This window comes from Centroberyx affinis, unplaced genomic scaffold (genome assembly GCF_046629955.1).
Source record: "Centroberyx affinis isolate AG114_WGS23_722 - 3 ecotype Tasmania unplaced genomic scaffold, CSIRO-AGI_Caff_v1 ptg004902l_1, whole genome shotgun sequence".
Classification (NCBI taxonomy): Eukaryota; Metazoa; Chordata; class Actinopteri; order Beryciformes; family Berycidae; genus Centroberyx; species Centroberyx affinis.
The window spans coordinates 188,323-205,408 of NW_027282404.1; the positions used below are offsets into that span (position 1 = coordinate 188,323).

The following is a 17,086-nucleotide window of genomic DNA, read 5'->3' on the forward strand; positions in this document are numbered from 1 at the left end:
GATGCTGTCGGTTCAGGGGTTTACCCTCTTGGCCTGAGCAAAAGATTTCTGAAAGCATAGAAAGCATAGCACCACCTTACCATGCCCTAGAACTGATGCAATGATAAAGACTGTATTGTACGGGGCTTTTTCTTTATGGAACACTGTTCTTCTGAATCTTCGGAACATTCCTGGGAAAAGATGAGTAAAAATCACTTAGCCTGCACCTCCTTTACCATCCCACTACTATTCAGTCAGTTATGCTACTCTTCATCTATTGCATTTTGAAATTCATGAACTGGGCTTTTAGTTTTTAGTTTAGTTTGTCTTCAGTGTAACGTGATTTCAATTAATTGTTCTCTCGCAGTTACAGTAATACTCTGTATGCCATATTATTAATTTTCTTGTAATTATGGTAGTACCTGTTGTCTTGTTGTAACTGGTAATTTTAGTTTTATATACATGTTTAACTTTTACTGTCTTGTATTGATATTCTCAATGGACCCTAGGAAGACTAGTCTGACGCTTGTGCGTCGACTCATGGGGATCCACAATAAACATAAACAATAAACCACCACATAGCTGAGATAGCTGAGATAGCTGGTGTGGATGATGTAAACAGCAACAGTCTTCATCACCTTAAAAGGATATTGAGGAGTCAAATTACAAACATGAACATTTATGGATGAATTTCAAGAACGGTTATACCACAATGAACCAAACAGCAAAATCAAGATACAGTACGTACAAATAGTCTTGACCGGCATATATCAGATCTTAATACTGTTGGCAAAAACACATAGTCCTGATTGTTGAAAAATCCTAAATGATCCATCAGCTTCATCTTGCACTTAATTAAACTGACAACATAAAACATGATCACAATCGGACATGGTCAACTGCTAGATCTCCTCTGCATGATGTCGTTGTACAGTCCCTTCCTGAACTTCAGCATCTCTTCCAGGTTCTTACACTGTAGAGACTCATGCATAGACATCAGCTTTGTGTCCTTGGGTAGAGAGAGAGTGGAGCCACCCAGCACGGCCTGCAGCATCTCGAGAGACTTTGAGAAGGAGCTTCGTTGGTCGGCGCACACGGGAAACAGACAGGCGTTCCACAGACTACAGCCGGACGCTTCGCCGGAGAACCTCAGGACTTCGTTACCCAGCTCCCAGCGGGGCAGACACTCCGCCAGGCTGACCCCGAACAGCTTCAGCCCTTCTATATACGCTGGAGCCTCCACGCCGTGCTTCAGGTTGTCGTCAATACCGAACACGACGGTTACAAACCCGGTTCGGTCCCGGTGGTTCACACAGAGCGAGTGCATGAAGACGCCATCGGGCACAGAGAGGCCCGAGCCAACCCAGCAGCCGCTGAGGATGGAGCCGTTGCCTACGGTAACGCCCGCTTCCAGCCTGCAGTACTCCACCACCGAGCGAGGGGCCACAGAGCAGCTGGGATCGAGGACGCTGTACATGACACAGCAGGCGGCGGCGGCGGCCTCGGGGGTTTGACTCGGATAAACGCTGAAGGCGGAGGAGAGGAGGCCCAGCTCGCTCCTCAGCTCAGCGTCCTCAGTGAGGTGATGGAGATACTCGGACGTGGTTCCGATGTGGTAGAACTGGGAGTTGTTGAGGAGAACGACGTTTAAGGGAGTTCCTCTGAGATGATTGAAGATTTTCCGGCGGATTTCCACCAGGTTGCTCTCCTCTTTGGTGACGTTAGCGGTGTTATTAGTGTACGCTATCGTGGCTTTGGGGCCCAACGCCTGGAGAAAGTCCCCGTAGGCGTCTATCTCACATTCCAAAGGCCCGACTTCTTTCAGCAGGCCGAGGAGAGACATCGCAGTGGCATAGTCCACATAATAGGTGCTGTCTGTGTAGACAAATTCAGCATCAGTCAAGGAAAAACAGCCGTCATGCCTCTTACAAACAGCACCACTGTCTCGCATCTTATTGACGCTCGGCTTGTGCAAGAAGCGAAGGCAGGAAATGTCTTCCATTTCCGAGGACCCGGACTTTTCATGCGGCTCCAACACAAACACCCCGTGGGTAGTTCCAGTGGAGAGCGGGGAGGGATGGGCTAAAGCGGTGAAGCCAGGTTTGTCGAACCTGACGCTCTCGTCCTCCGCGACGCTGTAGATCTCTATGTCATCTGCACAGGTCACCAGCACGCCGGGCTTCATCTGGGAGGGGAAATCCACGTACATGGCCAGCTTGAGCTCCAGCATCTGGTAGAGAGGGTCACCCAGAGGCAGGGCGGTGAAGATCTTCCCCAGGGCGCTGGCGTTGGGCAAACGCTGGCTCCAACCTCCTGGGAGAAGGAGAGGGGAAAATGTGAAAATGTTCAAGATCACATTGGTGCATTATTTGATTTATTTTATTGAGCTTTTGCAGTCAAAGCCCCTAAACTTTGGAGCAACCTGCCTCAGGAAAAATATGTAATGAAATCTTATCTTCTTTTAAAATACAACTGAAAACACCTTTTTATAAACTTGCATATAAGTACTAAGTTTTGCCCTCATTATGCTGTAGTAGTATAGTACTTTTTTTGCCAGGAGTCCAATATGATGTCTGATTTTTGCGGAGTCAGCCGTAACAATTTATGGGTGTTAATGGAGTCAGGAGTACAAAACGTCCATTTATTACAGCTGTTGTTTCTTTTATTATTATTCTTTACCTATTTACAGTACTTTTAAGACAACTGCTATAAAACAGTACAATGCATCAATATCTACACAAACATACAGTAGCAATCATTATATCTAGGCTATTATTCAGTAAAATATGTGAAAGTGATAAGACCATTCAATTCTCAAACCTGCATGGATCAAGATGACTCTGAAGCTGCCCAGTGTTTTCCCATAGATGTCATTCAGCCGTTGCAATGCAAATAGAGTTGAGCCCCCATTCCCTTGAAAACATAAACCCATAATAATAAGAATGTGACTTGTTGATCCTTAGCAACAGAGGACTATGAAATGACATTTGAAAGGGTTGTTGTGTGAGTCACTTACCTATTTTTGATCCAGGTGGATCTGAGAAGACCTTATAATGAACTCCAAGGGGAAGCTCCTTTCTGTCAACCTTCTCGGCGATCTGCAGCTCATATGCATCTCTCTGGCTTTCATCCACAGCGGTCACAATCACCAGATCCCAAAATTCACCCAGTTGCAGCTCTTTACCTGAATGCAAAACAAACAGCAGCTAGAGCATACTTCATAAAACAGACTCATCCCATGGTTTACAACTAATACGAAATACTGGGAGACCAATACTCTCGTTTAACAGCAACAACTAGTCAAGTAGAGACAGGCAAATATAAAACTCACCACGCAGAGAGTTAAACTTTCTGAGCTTTTCTCTTGTTGCAATTTGTAACTTTTTGATACATTCCTGATTCATACTGTTGTTTCCAGTGTCCATTAGATATATCAGCTACAATTTCAGATAAATTAACTGTAAACTAGAAGGGCATCAGAGAGCGCAGACCTCCGCCAAGGTTCGTGCTATTATTGCTTGTTCGTGACTCGAGTTTCTCCGTAATCCTGTTAACAGACAAACAGACAAACAAACAAACGGCACCGAAAACATAACTTCCTTGGCGGAGGTAATGAACTTAAGGTTCACCATTTCTACCGGTGTAGCGTTTCAGTAAGAGAAAATCTCTCTATTACTTCCGGGTATAGTCACGCGGGTTGGTTGTTTACAACGTGGGCGGGGCGTGAGCAGAGCACGTGGTGAATTGGCCAATCATTTTTCCACCTGAAAGATCCTCCTGTTGCAGACTAAAATGCTTCACTCAAATGTTTCACTTAAGCTATAGAGGTAACATACCTTGTAACAATGAAGAAAGTAATGTTGTCGAACAGTTGAGTTTCTTTCAAATCTTGCAACATACTGTATATCTTACTTAGATCAAGTAAAGTAAAAAAAAACAAAAAAACAGTAGAAATAGTGAAATATTTATTCGGGTTTGCCTGGGTGTGGATTGCTAAATCTACTAACTGGCTAACTATTAGCTAATTCCTATTGATTAGAAATTCCTGAACATCAGAGCAGAATGGCTCCGGTTCAGAGTAGGCGTCCACCAGTTACCATGACAACGGTGCAACAAATCCTGGACTACACGTTTTATCTACGGTTAGCTTAATCATTAAACAGAAAGCTGTGATTGAAATACGTTATTGTGCAAGAAACAAACAAGCCTATCTATTAAAATGATTAGGTTGAACATGTGAATGATCTCTTTTTGGATATGAATCATAACGCCCAGAAAGCATTGCTGCTGCCCTGCTCCGAGTCCATCATACTGGACCACGGGCAAGGTTTTGACGAGGAGGAGACGGTGAGAGACCCTCAGCAGATTTCTATGGTCAGCTTGAGCCACTTGCTGCTGAAGGATGTGAAAGACTTGGGACGCTGTAAGTCACTGAGGATCTGCATACTGTCAGACAACTTTATAACAAAGATAGACGCCCTCACAGAGTGTGTTCATCTGGTGAAACTGGACCTGAAAGGAAACCAGGTGCGTTGTGACTCTTACTCAGACTGACTGACTGATGTTTACTTGCTGAAACGATTAGTCGATTAATCGATTGACAGAAAATTAATGTATTATAATTTTGATAATTGATTAATCGTTTTACCCATTTAATTAAAAATAGGCCTACCAAACATTTCCTGATTACCGCTTCACAAATGCTAAGATTTGTTTCACATCATTATAAAATGAATATTTGGGGGGGGTTTGGGCTGCTAGTCAGACTAAGGAAGCAAATTTAAGAATCACTTTGGGCTCCGGGAACTTATGATGGGCATTTGTCATTATTTTTGACACTTTACAACAGATTAAATGATTCATCGATTAATCAAAAACATAATCGATAGGTTAACTGATAATGAAAATATTCGTTAGATGCATCCCTACATGTTTTATTTGCTTGACTTGATGAACTGAGACAAAACCCATGTATTACAGGCCTAGGGTGTATATTACCTTACATAACAGCATTGCATTGCATATTACACATTGCACTGTCTTTCAGATAACCCAACTTCCCAGTGCATCGTTTTGGGAAAGACTGAGAGAGCTGCAGCTTCTTAATCTCCATGACAACAATATGTTGACCAGGGAGAATGTCGAGGGATTGGGCGGCTGCCAAAAACTCACTGGATTAACCCTGTATGACACTCCTCTCAGTCTGAAAGGAAACTACAGACACTGCATCGTTAACAGCATATTGTCTCTGAAAGCCCTGGATCACTATGTGATCTCGGATGAAGAGATAATTGACAACTGGCACCTTCCTCTGAAATTCAAAGCCCTAAATCCTAATTTTTTTGTGAACCTTTACCCACCATCGACTTCATTGGTTTGTAATTGATATTTGCATCATCCAACTATTGTCTTTAAAGGTAAAATTTTCATTCTACAATATAATTTTGTTTGGAAATTGTCTCATGCAGAGATCATATCCGAGTGAAATGAGGTCAGTACAGAAAGCCATCTCAGAAATCAACAGGATTCAGGCGATTTATTCCCCAACTCTGATCATCCAGCGATGGATTCGGGGATATCTGAAGAGGAGAAGTCTTGGGTACATACAGAGTCAAAGTAGGCCTAACACATGATTTATCAAGAAAAGAATGAACCCTAACCTTGGATGTATTTGTGTCTTTCTGTTGCTAAATGTAGACTTGTCAATGCTGTGCCTCGGTGTGAGAAGCGGAGACTGTGTGTTACACCTGTCTCCCCTGTGGAGCCCAAGGCTGAAGACACAACTAAATCCAGACAGATCCAAGAAGACAGCTGGGTCAAAGAGTGCTTGGTTGAAAAGGAAGTGCAGGTCTGTACAAAACACCAGTCAATCATGTGATGCAAGTAGTATTAGAGGAAGAAGAATCCAGGAAGAGACAGGAACTTGATGTATGTAGAAGATATTTAGCTGTTAATCTTGACATAATCAGATAAATTACATTCAACTAATGCATGATCTGCTTTAACATGTAGTGCAGTTAATTGTAATCTGCTGTGGTTTTTCAGAGGCTTGAGCAGCAAGATCTGAAAATCCAAAAATTGATAGTAAACATGAAGAAACTGATGCAAACAGACTCTCCAGAGGTAATCTTTTAATCATCATTCAACATCCGGTATATACTGCTTTGACTGAAGTGCTTTTATTTCTTTTCTTTTTTTTTTAGTTTCCTGAGGATTATTATGCTATGGATGAATTGTTTTCTGTCACAGGTTTTACAAGAGGAGACGATTCTGGCGCCAGTGGAAGCCAAGAAATACTTCCATCCTCTGCACAATTCCCCAGACCTCAGCAAAATCCTTAGACACAGCAAACTCATTGAGGGTGATTATTCCAAATAAATAAAGGAACATAATAGAAATACAATTCATCCCACATCTACCCTGTTCACTCACTTTGATTGGGCCCTTCCCGTAGGCGGAGAGACTGAAAAAGACCTTGGGAAGTTGAATTTTCGTGTGCACTGCTTTAAGGTCCCGTTACTCAAAGCGGACCCACGCAGTAACATGCTCATGTCCCGTCGCCAGGAGAGCCAAGACATCCGGAAAGCCATCCAACACTTTCACTCCCAGCAGCCGAAACCTCCCAGGCCCGTCTGCCGCCGTCCACCACATCGTCCAATCAGGAATGCCGAGACGAGGCTGATGGGTCGCTCTCAGGGCTTCGTCGATGCCTCCCATATGAGTCAACGTGCCAACAGGTTGCAGGCAAAATCCGAGGTTATGAGGAAGAAGACAGAGCTGGTAAACCAGACCCAGGTGTGGAGGCAGGGGGTCAAGATGCAGCGCCACAACTTCATGGAGAACCGCAGGGAGGAGGTGCTGTGGGAGAGGGAGAAGGAGCGCGCTCAGATGGAGGCCGCTCTGTCGAGGCTGAGAGCCAGCCGGGACAGGGAGGTGCAGGACGCCAGGCAGAGGCACGCCGCTTTCCTGCAGGAGAAGAAGAAGGTGGCTTCAGAGTGGGAGCTGATGACGGCCTTCAGCGGGCAGCACGCCTCACTGACCAAGGCCTTTAACAAGAACAGCACAGGTCAGAGGCTGCTCAGTGTCCGGAGGGAGAAGAGCGAACAGGTGGCGAGCTGCAAGACGCAGGCCAAGCAACGTGAGATTATTGAAGGGCTTGTGTCTGCCCATGTTGCATGTAAAGGATTGTACCTGGACTGTTCCAAGTAAAGCCATAACACCAGTATGTCCAATAAAACACAAGGACCCAAAGATAGCACTCTTCCCTTTAATTGGTAAAAGGGTGATAATACAGATGGTTTGGTAGGTGGAAGGAGGTATGTATGAGTTAAAACCAGCGTTTAACATATCAAAGAAACAAAGTAATGTCTCTATTACTATTCAACAAAATGAGTATCTCAATTACTATTCAACCAAGAAGGGTTTAAACTTACATCTCATTAATGCATCCAAGTTCAAGGGAGGTTAACACCAAAAGAACCAACACTGATAAGTATCATTGGTTCACACTAAATAACAGAATTAATATATCTTTACAATCAACATAACATTACCAATAGAAAAACTTACTCTCACACTGGACAATGGTAAGAGCCTAATGAACACCAGGTGTATTTGAATACTTGATCGATCCACCTACCAAACCAAGAATTGTGTCTGTCAGGCTTGTGATTTCTAACATTCATCATTGCAGACCAATGATTAGGCCTACACAGAATGAAATATATGTATTTTTAATTACAGCTGCATTAGCTCATGGTCTTGTTCTCTGTGTCTTGCTGTCCAGGAGGCAGTGTGAGGCCGACTGTGGGAACAGGTACAATACCTGGCAAGCACATGTAGCTCCCAGCTCCTCTAAGCTCCAGTCAGAGCGGCCAGTTTGAGGTCCAGCCAGAAGAGGATAAAGACCTATGTGCTTCAGTCAGACTCCACTATACTCCCCTGCTGGCCTGCATCTGTTACAACACTAAAATCACGAGTTACAGTGCATTAAACCTGCAAGCTGTGTTTGTCTTGTTTTTTTTGTATGTAAAAAAATGATTAAGGAATGCTAGGAATGCAAAGGGGGGTGAACATCAACAAACAACTCAAGCGAACATAATCCACTGGTCTATTGTGTTTATTGTTTGAGTTAAATCAAGACAGCTTGTCATGTGAGATACTTGGCCGTTGTTCATGTCAATATATTAAAGAAACAGTGCATGTGGTTTTCTCTAAAATTACACACGATAGTGTCAAATTAAAATGGCATCATAATCACACTAAATACACATAAGTACATCTTGACTCATTTATACTTTAAGGCAGCAATCAGATAGTTTAAGAACTTTACTCAAAGAGGTAGAAAATAAACTATTACAAAACAAGCTGATTCAAACATGTCAGCTTAAACTAGACTACTTTTATTCACATGTCAGTTATGGTAAAAAGATGCCATAGCAACATCATCAGGTGTGGAAATCATGTTAAATACATGAAACTACTGATATACCCACATACGATCCATTCATCTATGGATTAGTATTGCACAAAATATGTTATTATGGTATATCAGTTCTAATAAAACTTAAGAGGCTTAAAATCCAAGTGTGACTCATACAGAAACATTGTGCGCTCACGCTTCACATCCATTACTCTTGCTGAAAAACAAGTAGCAAGTCCTTAAAAGAGAGAGGCATACATTTTCCTGGCCAAATTTTTCTTCCTTTTAGGGATTTTCTTGTCAGTTTCAGAATGGACAGTCATACAGGATGAACTGAGGTTTTATCTCTTGAGACAATCCATCCCATAGATCCACTGTAGAGACGTCTGGTGAGCTCAGTGTGTGCAGCCTGAGACTGTGACATTCAACACTGGCTTCTTCAAGAGCACAGCACCTCCACCACAGAGGGAAAAAGGGGCAAAGACAGCAGGATGATACTATTCCTTCCTACTGATTACTACTTTTCCTCTCGTAGGGAGCGGGGCCGTGGCAGTCCTGCCGTGTCACAGTGCACAGTGCGGAGGGCGGCAGAGCGGCCAGGCTGTCCCTGTTGGCCTCCAGGAAGTGGCTGCAGGCAGAGAAAATGCAGTAGAAGCTGGAGGAGAGCCCAGCGATGTCTGTGGAGATGTAGGGGAGGACGCCTGGAGTGGCCTGGTTGTAGTAGGTGATCTGAAAGAAAAAGGCAGAGGATGCTGGTCGAAAGTGGTCCAGCAAACCTTTTCACCTACTAATTAACTACTAATCAAAAGTAATTACTTCTCATTTTGTAACTGTGCATTTTTGTGACTCTCTCTGACTTATGCCTGACCGGTCATACAGCTTAGCTCAGTTTGCTGCAGCAATGTGATAAGAGTACGAATCATGCATAATTATAGCAAGCGTGCGTGCTGAGCTAAGTGTCCCCATTCATTTGGCCCACCTTGGTGACAGTACTGGACTCTTCCCAGATACTGAAGCCAGCGCAGAGCACCTCTCCCCTGGTGTAGTCGTCAGTGGGAGGGTGAGTGGGCAGAGTGACAGAGCGCAGAGCAATCAGATATGGGTCCCTGAGAGGGACAAAAGAGGATAGCATCAGAAGGCTTTATGAAAGAGCAAGTGGAAGGCAGAGAGGCAATAACCCTGGTTGCATAAAAAGGATAATACAAGTAATATAATAATACAAAAAGGAAATCAAGAAACATGTAGTGGTGCTGTCAAGATGAGTCATTTCTGAGTGTTCATTATGTTAGTATGGTACAATACCTTGCATCACATGGTTTTCTCCTAGATGCCAGCAAGATGAAGTCCTGGCCTTTGCCGTCTTTACTGACAGACGGTGTAGCGACACGATAAATAGTGTCGTCCTCATCCGCCTGGTTGATCACCTCACACTCCCTGCAGCAGCCACAAAATAATGGGCATGTGACAAAATTAAAATATTGAAAGATGTAAGATTAAATCAATTTTATGTATCAGTCTCACACTGTTGTCACTGGAAGGTAAGGCAATTAAATACGTGACTTGTTGAGTGAGTTTTTGTTTGCAACAATCAGTCTACATAATCACTGATAGTTAAAAACAGTTGGAGGCTCACAGTGTGAAGTTTCACATGCATCATTACAAACAGTTCCTGTTTCTTGCACAGGAATAGCTGTTTATCTATCGTCTGGGAGCTGTACCCTTTACCCTTGCATTCTTTGCTACTGGTTGCTGTAACAATGTAATGCCGTCGACCTAGGAATTAAAGTTTATTCTACTGTTGGACTCGGTGTAAGTCGCTCTGGGTCAGATAAATGTCACTGACTCATAATGCCGGTCCCACTCCTGCCTCCTCCTCAGGTCTGACAGCAGATGGAAGGTCTGCTCTGCCGGGACGTCGACGTGAGTCTCCACCTTAAAACACAACATCTGGTTCTCCTCCAGTGTGTACAGACTGACCTGAAAATGGAGCGTATCCAAAAAGAGGAGATGAGTTCAGAGTCTCTAAATAGATTCCTTTCCAGGCATTTAAACATCAAGTTTGACTGTTGACAAACCTGCTAGATAAAGTGCCGGGTGTGTGAGAATTTGCAAACATGATAATTGTACAGCTATTGAGTGTGATTCTATTTTCTATTCTGTTCTAAAATGCTCAAATTGATTTCTTGAGAGGGGTAGTGAGAGAGTAATCTCAAAGTTTCAGCTTCAGGCAAAGTTTTCTGACTTATTCCACATGGCTCCACAACTTAATTAAACCAATATGGGGCTACTTTGAGCATAGCCACTGTGACTGTGCATTTTCAGCTTGCCAAAAATGACACAGATAAGAATGCATGGGGGAAGACAATATCAAAACAGCTTCATTCTGAGGAATAATCCAATCTCAGGTCTCCGCTACAAACAATACTCACCTTATTCTTCTCAGAGTTTAATACCCAGTTGTTTCTGGCAGCCATCAGTTTCAGTGCTGACACGTTGTTGTAGCTCAGGTACATCTGAAAAACGTGTTGTGTGAGAGAAACAACAGTAATTGAACACTGGTAGGAGACGGTGGCAATATCTGTTACTGGCCACTCCACATGCTTTATCAAGTGTGTGCGCTTCTGTTTGCCAGAAAGAATCGTGATACCTGGTTACTTTGGTCCCAAGGTACAGACAGAGGCACTTCTGTTTGCTTACAGGAGATGATGTATTTCCTGTAAACAAACAGTGCAGTAATGATACACTTTCAGAGAGGAAAGAGAGAAACTGACATTCATGTGCTTTCATATGAACTGGGTGGTTTGAGCAGAGATACTAACCTATCTAGGCGAATCTTCTTTCTGGCAATAGATTCTTGGTATCGCCTTTTACCATCCTGTCAAACAAAGAAAACCACAGTAAAGCATAACACTTGACACAAGGATACTAATTATGTAAACGTTTTTTTTTTGGCTCTACTTAGGACCTTTACTCTCTCTAAGGCAGATGTAGGTCACCTGGAGAACTCACCACAGGCTCGGGTCGTATCCGTGGCAACGTGCGTGGTTTCCTATCAGAGTCCAGCACCTCAAAGGTCATAAAGGCACTATTTATATGACGCAGTGGTTCTCCCCCCTGGTAGGCCTCCGCACACACACCCACCTCCATACTACAGTATTACAGTATGAACACACAAACACACGCATACACACACATATATACACACACACACACACACACACAGTGATGGATTAAGATATAGTGATACAGGGCAGACATATAGTAGATTCAGAACAGTTTCTCTCCCGCCTAGAGGAGTTTCTTAAGTAAGACCTTGCCATGTTAAGGAGACTCGCCTATTCTTGAAGGCGTTGTTGACGATGGCTTTCAGTACCAGCCGGTCACCAATGTGAGACGGGCCGCGGAAATGGAACATGTCTATGGTCCTCAAGGTTGGGTGAGCATTGCACAAGCGACTAGATGAAGATAGAGAGAAAAGAAGAGATTGAATCGAAGCTCATTTAGCATTTGAAAATACACAAACTCTGGGGGGAGGACAGGGATATTTGTTACTCCTGTGTCTGTAAGCTGCTGTTTTGACCCTTGGTCTCTTTACTGTAGCTGCTTGTAATGTTGCCAATCTAGGAATTTAAGCTTAATCTACTGTTGCACTTATTTTGACTCGCTCTGGATAAGAGTGTCAGCTAAATCGGGAAAAATGTCAATACTAGACGCACACCTAGCTGCAATAGTAGCCACATTCTCCATCCAGGCCATGATCTGGCCCCCAAAGGTGCTGACTTGGTGGTTGGCATGGGGCGGCAGCACCAGCTCCACACTCTCCACCCGCGTCCGCTCAGCTGGCACAGCATCCTGGTACTCCTGACATTCCCCTGGTGGGAGTTCACGCAAAAACAAGGCACTTTAATTAATCAGGCTTTTAATGGCGCATATGCCTGGCCAAGTGCTGTGTTATGAAGCCTTATGTGTAGAGCCTGTACCGAGCTGAGCAGTGCTGCTGCTCAGTAGGTCTGTAATGATCTCAGCGTGGATCAGCCTCATCCTCCTCCTCTCTGCTGCGAGGCTGTACTCCATCTGCTCCATTTGTGTACGCGGGATCACCTGCTTCAGCTGCACCTGTGTATACATACACACATGAACACACGCACATACGCCAAGGAAATGTTAGAATGTTTGTTTGTAGGATGCCTTTGTATTCATATCCGTCTTCGTCTCTTGGCTCTTACCTTCCCAGCTTCGGTGCGTCTGGCGACAAAGGTGCCGAAGGCGTGACAAACCTTCCACTGCCTGTCAGTGTAGAGATCTTCACAAGTGACCAAGATGCCCACCTGAAACAAACATGATCAAACACACATGATCGCTAGTGCAGCCTAAACAGATCTGATCAATTTTTCTGACAAAAAATGAATGTTCAGTACGTTGAAATAAAAAATTGCATCCACCAACCTCCATACTGGATGTGAAGGCTCTGTTGACCTTTGCTATGATGTTGACTACCTGTCCCACCCTGGAGCAGGCAGAGAGACAGATACCTGTCTTTACTATCAACATGCAGCAGTGATTATACTATCAACACAATCTGAACCCCTCTACTGTGTGGCATAATGCTCAATTCAGCTCAACAGAGGATCAGTCGCCACTGTCCAGCTTTCTCTACCTAAAATTAGGGACAAGGCGGCATTTTAAATGTAGTTTGACAGACAAGATATTTTCGTTTAGTGACTAGCATGTGTGAGGAGTAATCTGAAAAAACAGGCTCCATTTAGGAATTCCTTTTTAAACTAATACATTTATTTGCTCCCTGAAAATGCATGGGCGGCTGTTAAAAAAAGGCAGTTTTGTTGAAAGCATTCTGATTGGTTTCTGATTGGTTTTGTCTGTATTGTCACGAATGTTTTCTCACAGAAAGTAGACCTTTTAGTGGCATTTGCACTTCGAGCTTTGCTGAAAGTTGACCACCAGTCAACATTTTTTGGCTGAGGATTGCATATGCTGCCCTTTTCTTCTCCCTATAGGCACCGAATGGAAGCTGGTCTCAGTCTGCTCAGTCACATTCTGTACGAGTCAAACTTTGGCAAACACTTTGGCAGAGCTGTTGGGAGGTTAGTACATCCTTACCCTATGGTGCGTTCAAAGTGGATGTCATCCACGGAGGCAGTGATACAGGAACAACCCGCATGCCTCTCAGCTGGAAGAGGAGAGATTACACAGATATTTAGGAAGTGCAGCACGAAGCCTCACAGCATCCACGAGCCTGGGAAAGTGAAAACTGGCGATCCATAGAGCTGTGCATCCATAAAGGCATACAACGATGGAAATATTCTGTCACACACAGAAAGGCATCAGACCTGTTTCAAATTTAAATATTTTTAATGAAGGCCCCAATCTTATCTGATGCTGCTGTACGGATACTTTACATATATTTGAATACAAAACAGGTCTGAAGCCTTTGATTGTGCAGTAGATACTGAGAGGTATATTGCTGTGCGGAGAGCATCAACATCCTAATGTATAAAGGCAGATTTTGAAATAACCCCCCTCAAGACCAAGACCAGGTGCAGAGGGGGCCAAGACCAAGTCAAAACCAACACCAGAGCAAATTGAATGCTATTCAAGTCCAAGACCAAATTTAAAACTAATGCTTTAGGAGCTCCTTAAGGACAGAGGTATAGGAGCTATACTCTTCAACTTCCAAATAAATTAATGCATAAAACTTTGAGGACCATTACATACTATGCACAGGTGTAATCCCTTAAACTGTTTGTAGTACTGGGGAGAAAATAAACAAAGGTGGACCAGGTGAAGAAAAACATCTGAACATTTTTAGCTTGGCGGGAAAAAGTTGAGTCAACATCCAATAATGGTCAGAAACGTGGTCTTGAGGCCGGACTCCTTGTCATTTTGTCAGCTTATGTGTGACCAAGTGGTACTTTGCCATGAAATTGAGTTTTAGGAAAAATACTGTGAGTTCAAAAGAAATACTTAGCTCATGTATTTGCATTTTTTTTTTTTATACCTAGCACTTGTTGTAAATCGTCCTGGATTAGAGCATCTGGTAAACCCCTGAAATGTAACTGTCAGATGCAGGTGGCTTGCGATGCTTGCCTACCAGACAGGCAGGCGGTGGAGTCCATCCATTTGAGCAGCTGTCCAGCACTCAGCTCCCCACAGTGGTTGGCGTGGCAGGGCAGCACGATCTGACTCATCTTCACCTCAGTGGGGTTTCTGTACACTTCCCCAGTCTCCAGAATGAACAGGGGGTCCTGGATGGTGTCTTCACCTGGCCGGTCCGACGCCATGACTCACAACTAGACAGATACAGGGAACCCAGGACATTCAGCGTCAGTTTCAGTCTTGTTTGTGAAAAACTGACTTTTTCAGTAAACAAATCACATTTAAAGGAGCATATTTGTTGCAATAATGAAATTAATACTACATCTGTTGTTATGTAGGAGAGAAACAAACAAAACAGATTAGTTGATGGAAGTCTGAGCTGTTTGGCACTCAGCAGGAGACACTTTGATCTGTCAGAAACAATCCATCTAAAGCCAATGAGGGGCTAAAACTTTAACATGTTTTTTACCCAAGGTCGATTCAGTATAGAGTCAGAGGTGATGAGGAAGTGAAACCAAAGCTTTACCAAAAAGGAAGAGGTCACTTGGGATGTAAAAATGTCTGGATTTTGTTGACTACTTCCTTACAAATCTGAAAACTGCTGGGTCATTTGGACCAGAGCCACCGCTCCAACAAAAGAGGGTTTGTGCTTTGAAAACAAGGCGCTTTAAATAATCTGCAGCTCAGTTTGTCGTCTGAGAGATTGCTCAACATTTCTCCTCTACCTGCAGCAACTAAATGTAGAAATGTTGGAATAGCTACTTATGTAATGACAACTTAATAGCATTGGATGTGACTGCCAGTCTAACCTCCATCTACTTACGTGCACATAAACTTTGGAATATGTACTTTCTCGAATAAACTTCCCAGTATAGATGCATTACTATCTATAGGCTTTTTAAACAACAGGTTGGGATTCAAAACGTCAATAGCAGCTGTATTTCTACTGATATGCAAACTATTTCAAGACACACACACACAGGGTAAATGAGCATTGGTGGAAACTATTTTCAGATAAAAGTCTTTGCAGTGTAACTTGCAGCAAGGCGCACATGTAGTGGTCACCTGTCTCTCGTGTTGGCTGACATGCGACATCGCTGCAGTGACCTCTACACCAACTTTAAAGAGATATGAAATGAACCCAGCAATGTGTCATGAGCTTAAAATAAGCTGTAATGTGCAAATAAAAGAGAAAATACCCGGCGGACATGGAGACATTTTATATAATCCTGTCATTTAGGCTGTCAAGTAAGTCGTTACTATACAGCCTACTAAAACACACTAACGCCAGGTTCTTGTTTTTTATATCGAAAATGAACTATAAATGGCTGCTTACCCGGTTTAAAAGTCGCTGCTGGAGATGAAGTCGCGATAAAGTGCCAATAACTACCGGCTACAAAACATAAACACCGGGAGAGAAAGAGCAGACTGCAGCCCACACTGTGACTCTCTCCATTTCCCCCATTCCTCAACTCTCTCTCTCTCTTTCTCTCTCTCTCTCTCTCTCTCTCTCTCACACACACACACACACACACAGAGCGAGAGAGAGCGAGAGAGAGAGAAACACCCCCTGTAGTGGTTACAGTTTACAGTTATGTCCAAATTTTTAAGGTGGAACTTGAGAGGCAAGTTAAGAGGCAATTCAAACGAAAAATCGATATTACCAATTAACAATATATTAGACCTACCTTGACTGATATCCTGATTTATTGTTGTTTTGTAGAATTGCTTCCTTTTGAATTGATTCTAGAAATATACAGGTTACTAAAACACCAAAGAGGGCAAAAACTAATACAGTCTATGTCTAGATGAAGATTGTATTTTTAGACTTCAATATTATTTTTGCCTTAATTAAATCATTTCAAAACACAAATGGGCTTAGAAAATTGAATTAACACTTGGGTATTATAGCTAACCAAAAAGCTAAACAAACTAGTCCAGTAGACTTCTGAAGAATCTACAAACCTGTCTTTTTTTATTGCCTTGCCTGTTAATTTCTTGCATGATTGTCACGGTTGTCCTTTAATGAGGGAAAACAGGGCGTAAACAACTTACTTTAAACCAATAACCTCGGGGTTGTTTTGTATGGTTCTGATAGTCTGGTGTGCAGAAATTTAAATTCAGCTTGTTGGCCCTGGATGAGAAAAATGACAGTCCATAATTGTTCTTCCTATCTGTTGCTGCTAATTAATTCAATAGTGTGCCTACAGGGAGAAAATATGGAACGCATAATTCTTCTGTGCAGAGGCGATGTAGGCCTTTTGTCATGATGTTAGAAATTACATTGGGAGGAAAAAATTAGGGGCTGCACTGAAATTAACCTGGCAATATTGAAAATCAGAGATTAGCTAATTGAGAGGTCACCATCATATCGATGAAGCAACTGTAATAGGATTAAAACGTTTTTTCATTAACACTCCTCTACATGGAAAGACTTGATATCGCAACTGTAAACGTCAAACTGTAAACCGAAAAGCACGAAAGGCAGACCTTAAGGGAAATACCGCCCGCTCATTGGCTGTGAGGAACGCCAATCCGTTTGGCCCCGCCTCTTCCCCCCCTGACCAGGCT

The 17,086-nt window shown here is 43.1% G+C and overlaps 3 protein-coding genes across 3 annotated transcripts; 1 reads left to right on the forward strand and 2 right to left on the reverse strand.

The window, feature by feature from the left end:
* Window positions 1-738: 738 nt before the first annotated feature.
* fpgt (fucose-1-phosphate guanylyltransferase) lies at window positions 739-3,530 on the reverse strand. The gene is made up of 4 exons (XM_071545396.1): window positions 3,311-3,530; window positions 2,996-3,163; window positions 2,800-2,892; window positions 739-2,292 (listed from the first exon to the last, which is right to left on the reverse strand). Exons 1-4 carry the CDS (start codon window positions 3,402-3,404, stop codon window positions 875-877), a joined length of 1,773 nt encoding a protein of 590 aa, XP_071401497.1. The 5' UTR covers window positions 3,405-3,530; the 3' UTR covers window positions 739-874.
* A 706-nt stretch (window positions 3,531-4,236) lies between these two features.
* lrriq3 (leucine rich repeats and IQ motif containing 3) lies at window positions 4,237-7,821 on the forward strand. Its single transcript, XM_071545444.1, has 7 exons — window positions 4,237-4,506; window positions 5,027-5,353; window positions 5,448-5,578; window positions 5,677-5,827; window positions 6,229-6,340; window positions 6,434-7,117; window positions 7,766-7,821. Exons 1-7 carry the CDS (start codon window positions 4,237-4,239, stop codon window positions 7,819-7,821), a joined length of 1,731 nt encoding a protein of 576 aa, XP_071401545.1.
* A 269-nt stretch (window positions 7,822-8,090) lies between these two features.
* Window positions 8,091-15,988, reverse strand: acot11b (acyl-CoA thioesterase 11b). The gene is made up of 16 exons (XM_071545407.1): window positions 15,852-15,988; window positions 14,511-14,709; window positions 13,520-13,589; window positions 12,848-12,908; window positions 12,628-12,729; window positions 12,382-12,517; window positions 12,120-12,273; window positions 11,737-11,856; window positions 11,411-11,549; window positions 11,221-11,276; window positions 11,049-11,115; window positions 10,831-10,914; window positions 10,245-10,378; window positions 9,704-9,835; window positions 9,381-9,507; window positions 8,091-9,130 (listed from the first exon to the last, which is right to left on the reverse strand). Exons 2-16 carry the CDS (start codon window positions 14,698-14,700, stop codon window positions 8,909-8,911), a joined length of 1,794 nt encoding a protein of 597 aa, XP_071401508.1. The 5' UTR covers window positions 14,701-14,709; window positions 15,852-15,988; the 3' UTR covers window positions 8,091-8,908.
* Between the last annotated feature and the right edge of the window lie 1,098 nt (window positions 15,989-17,086).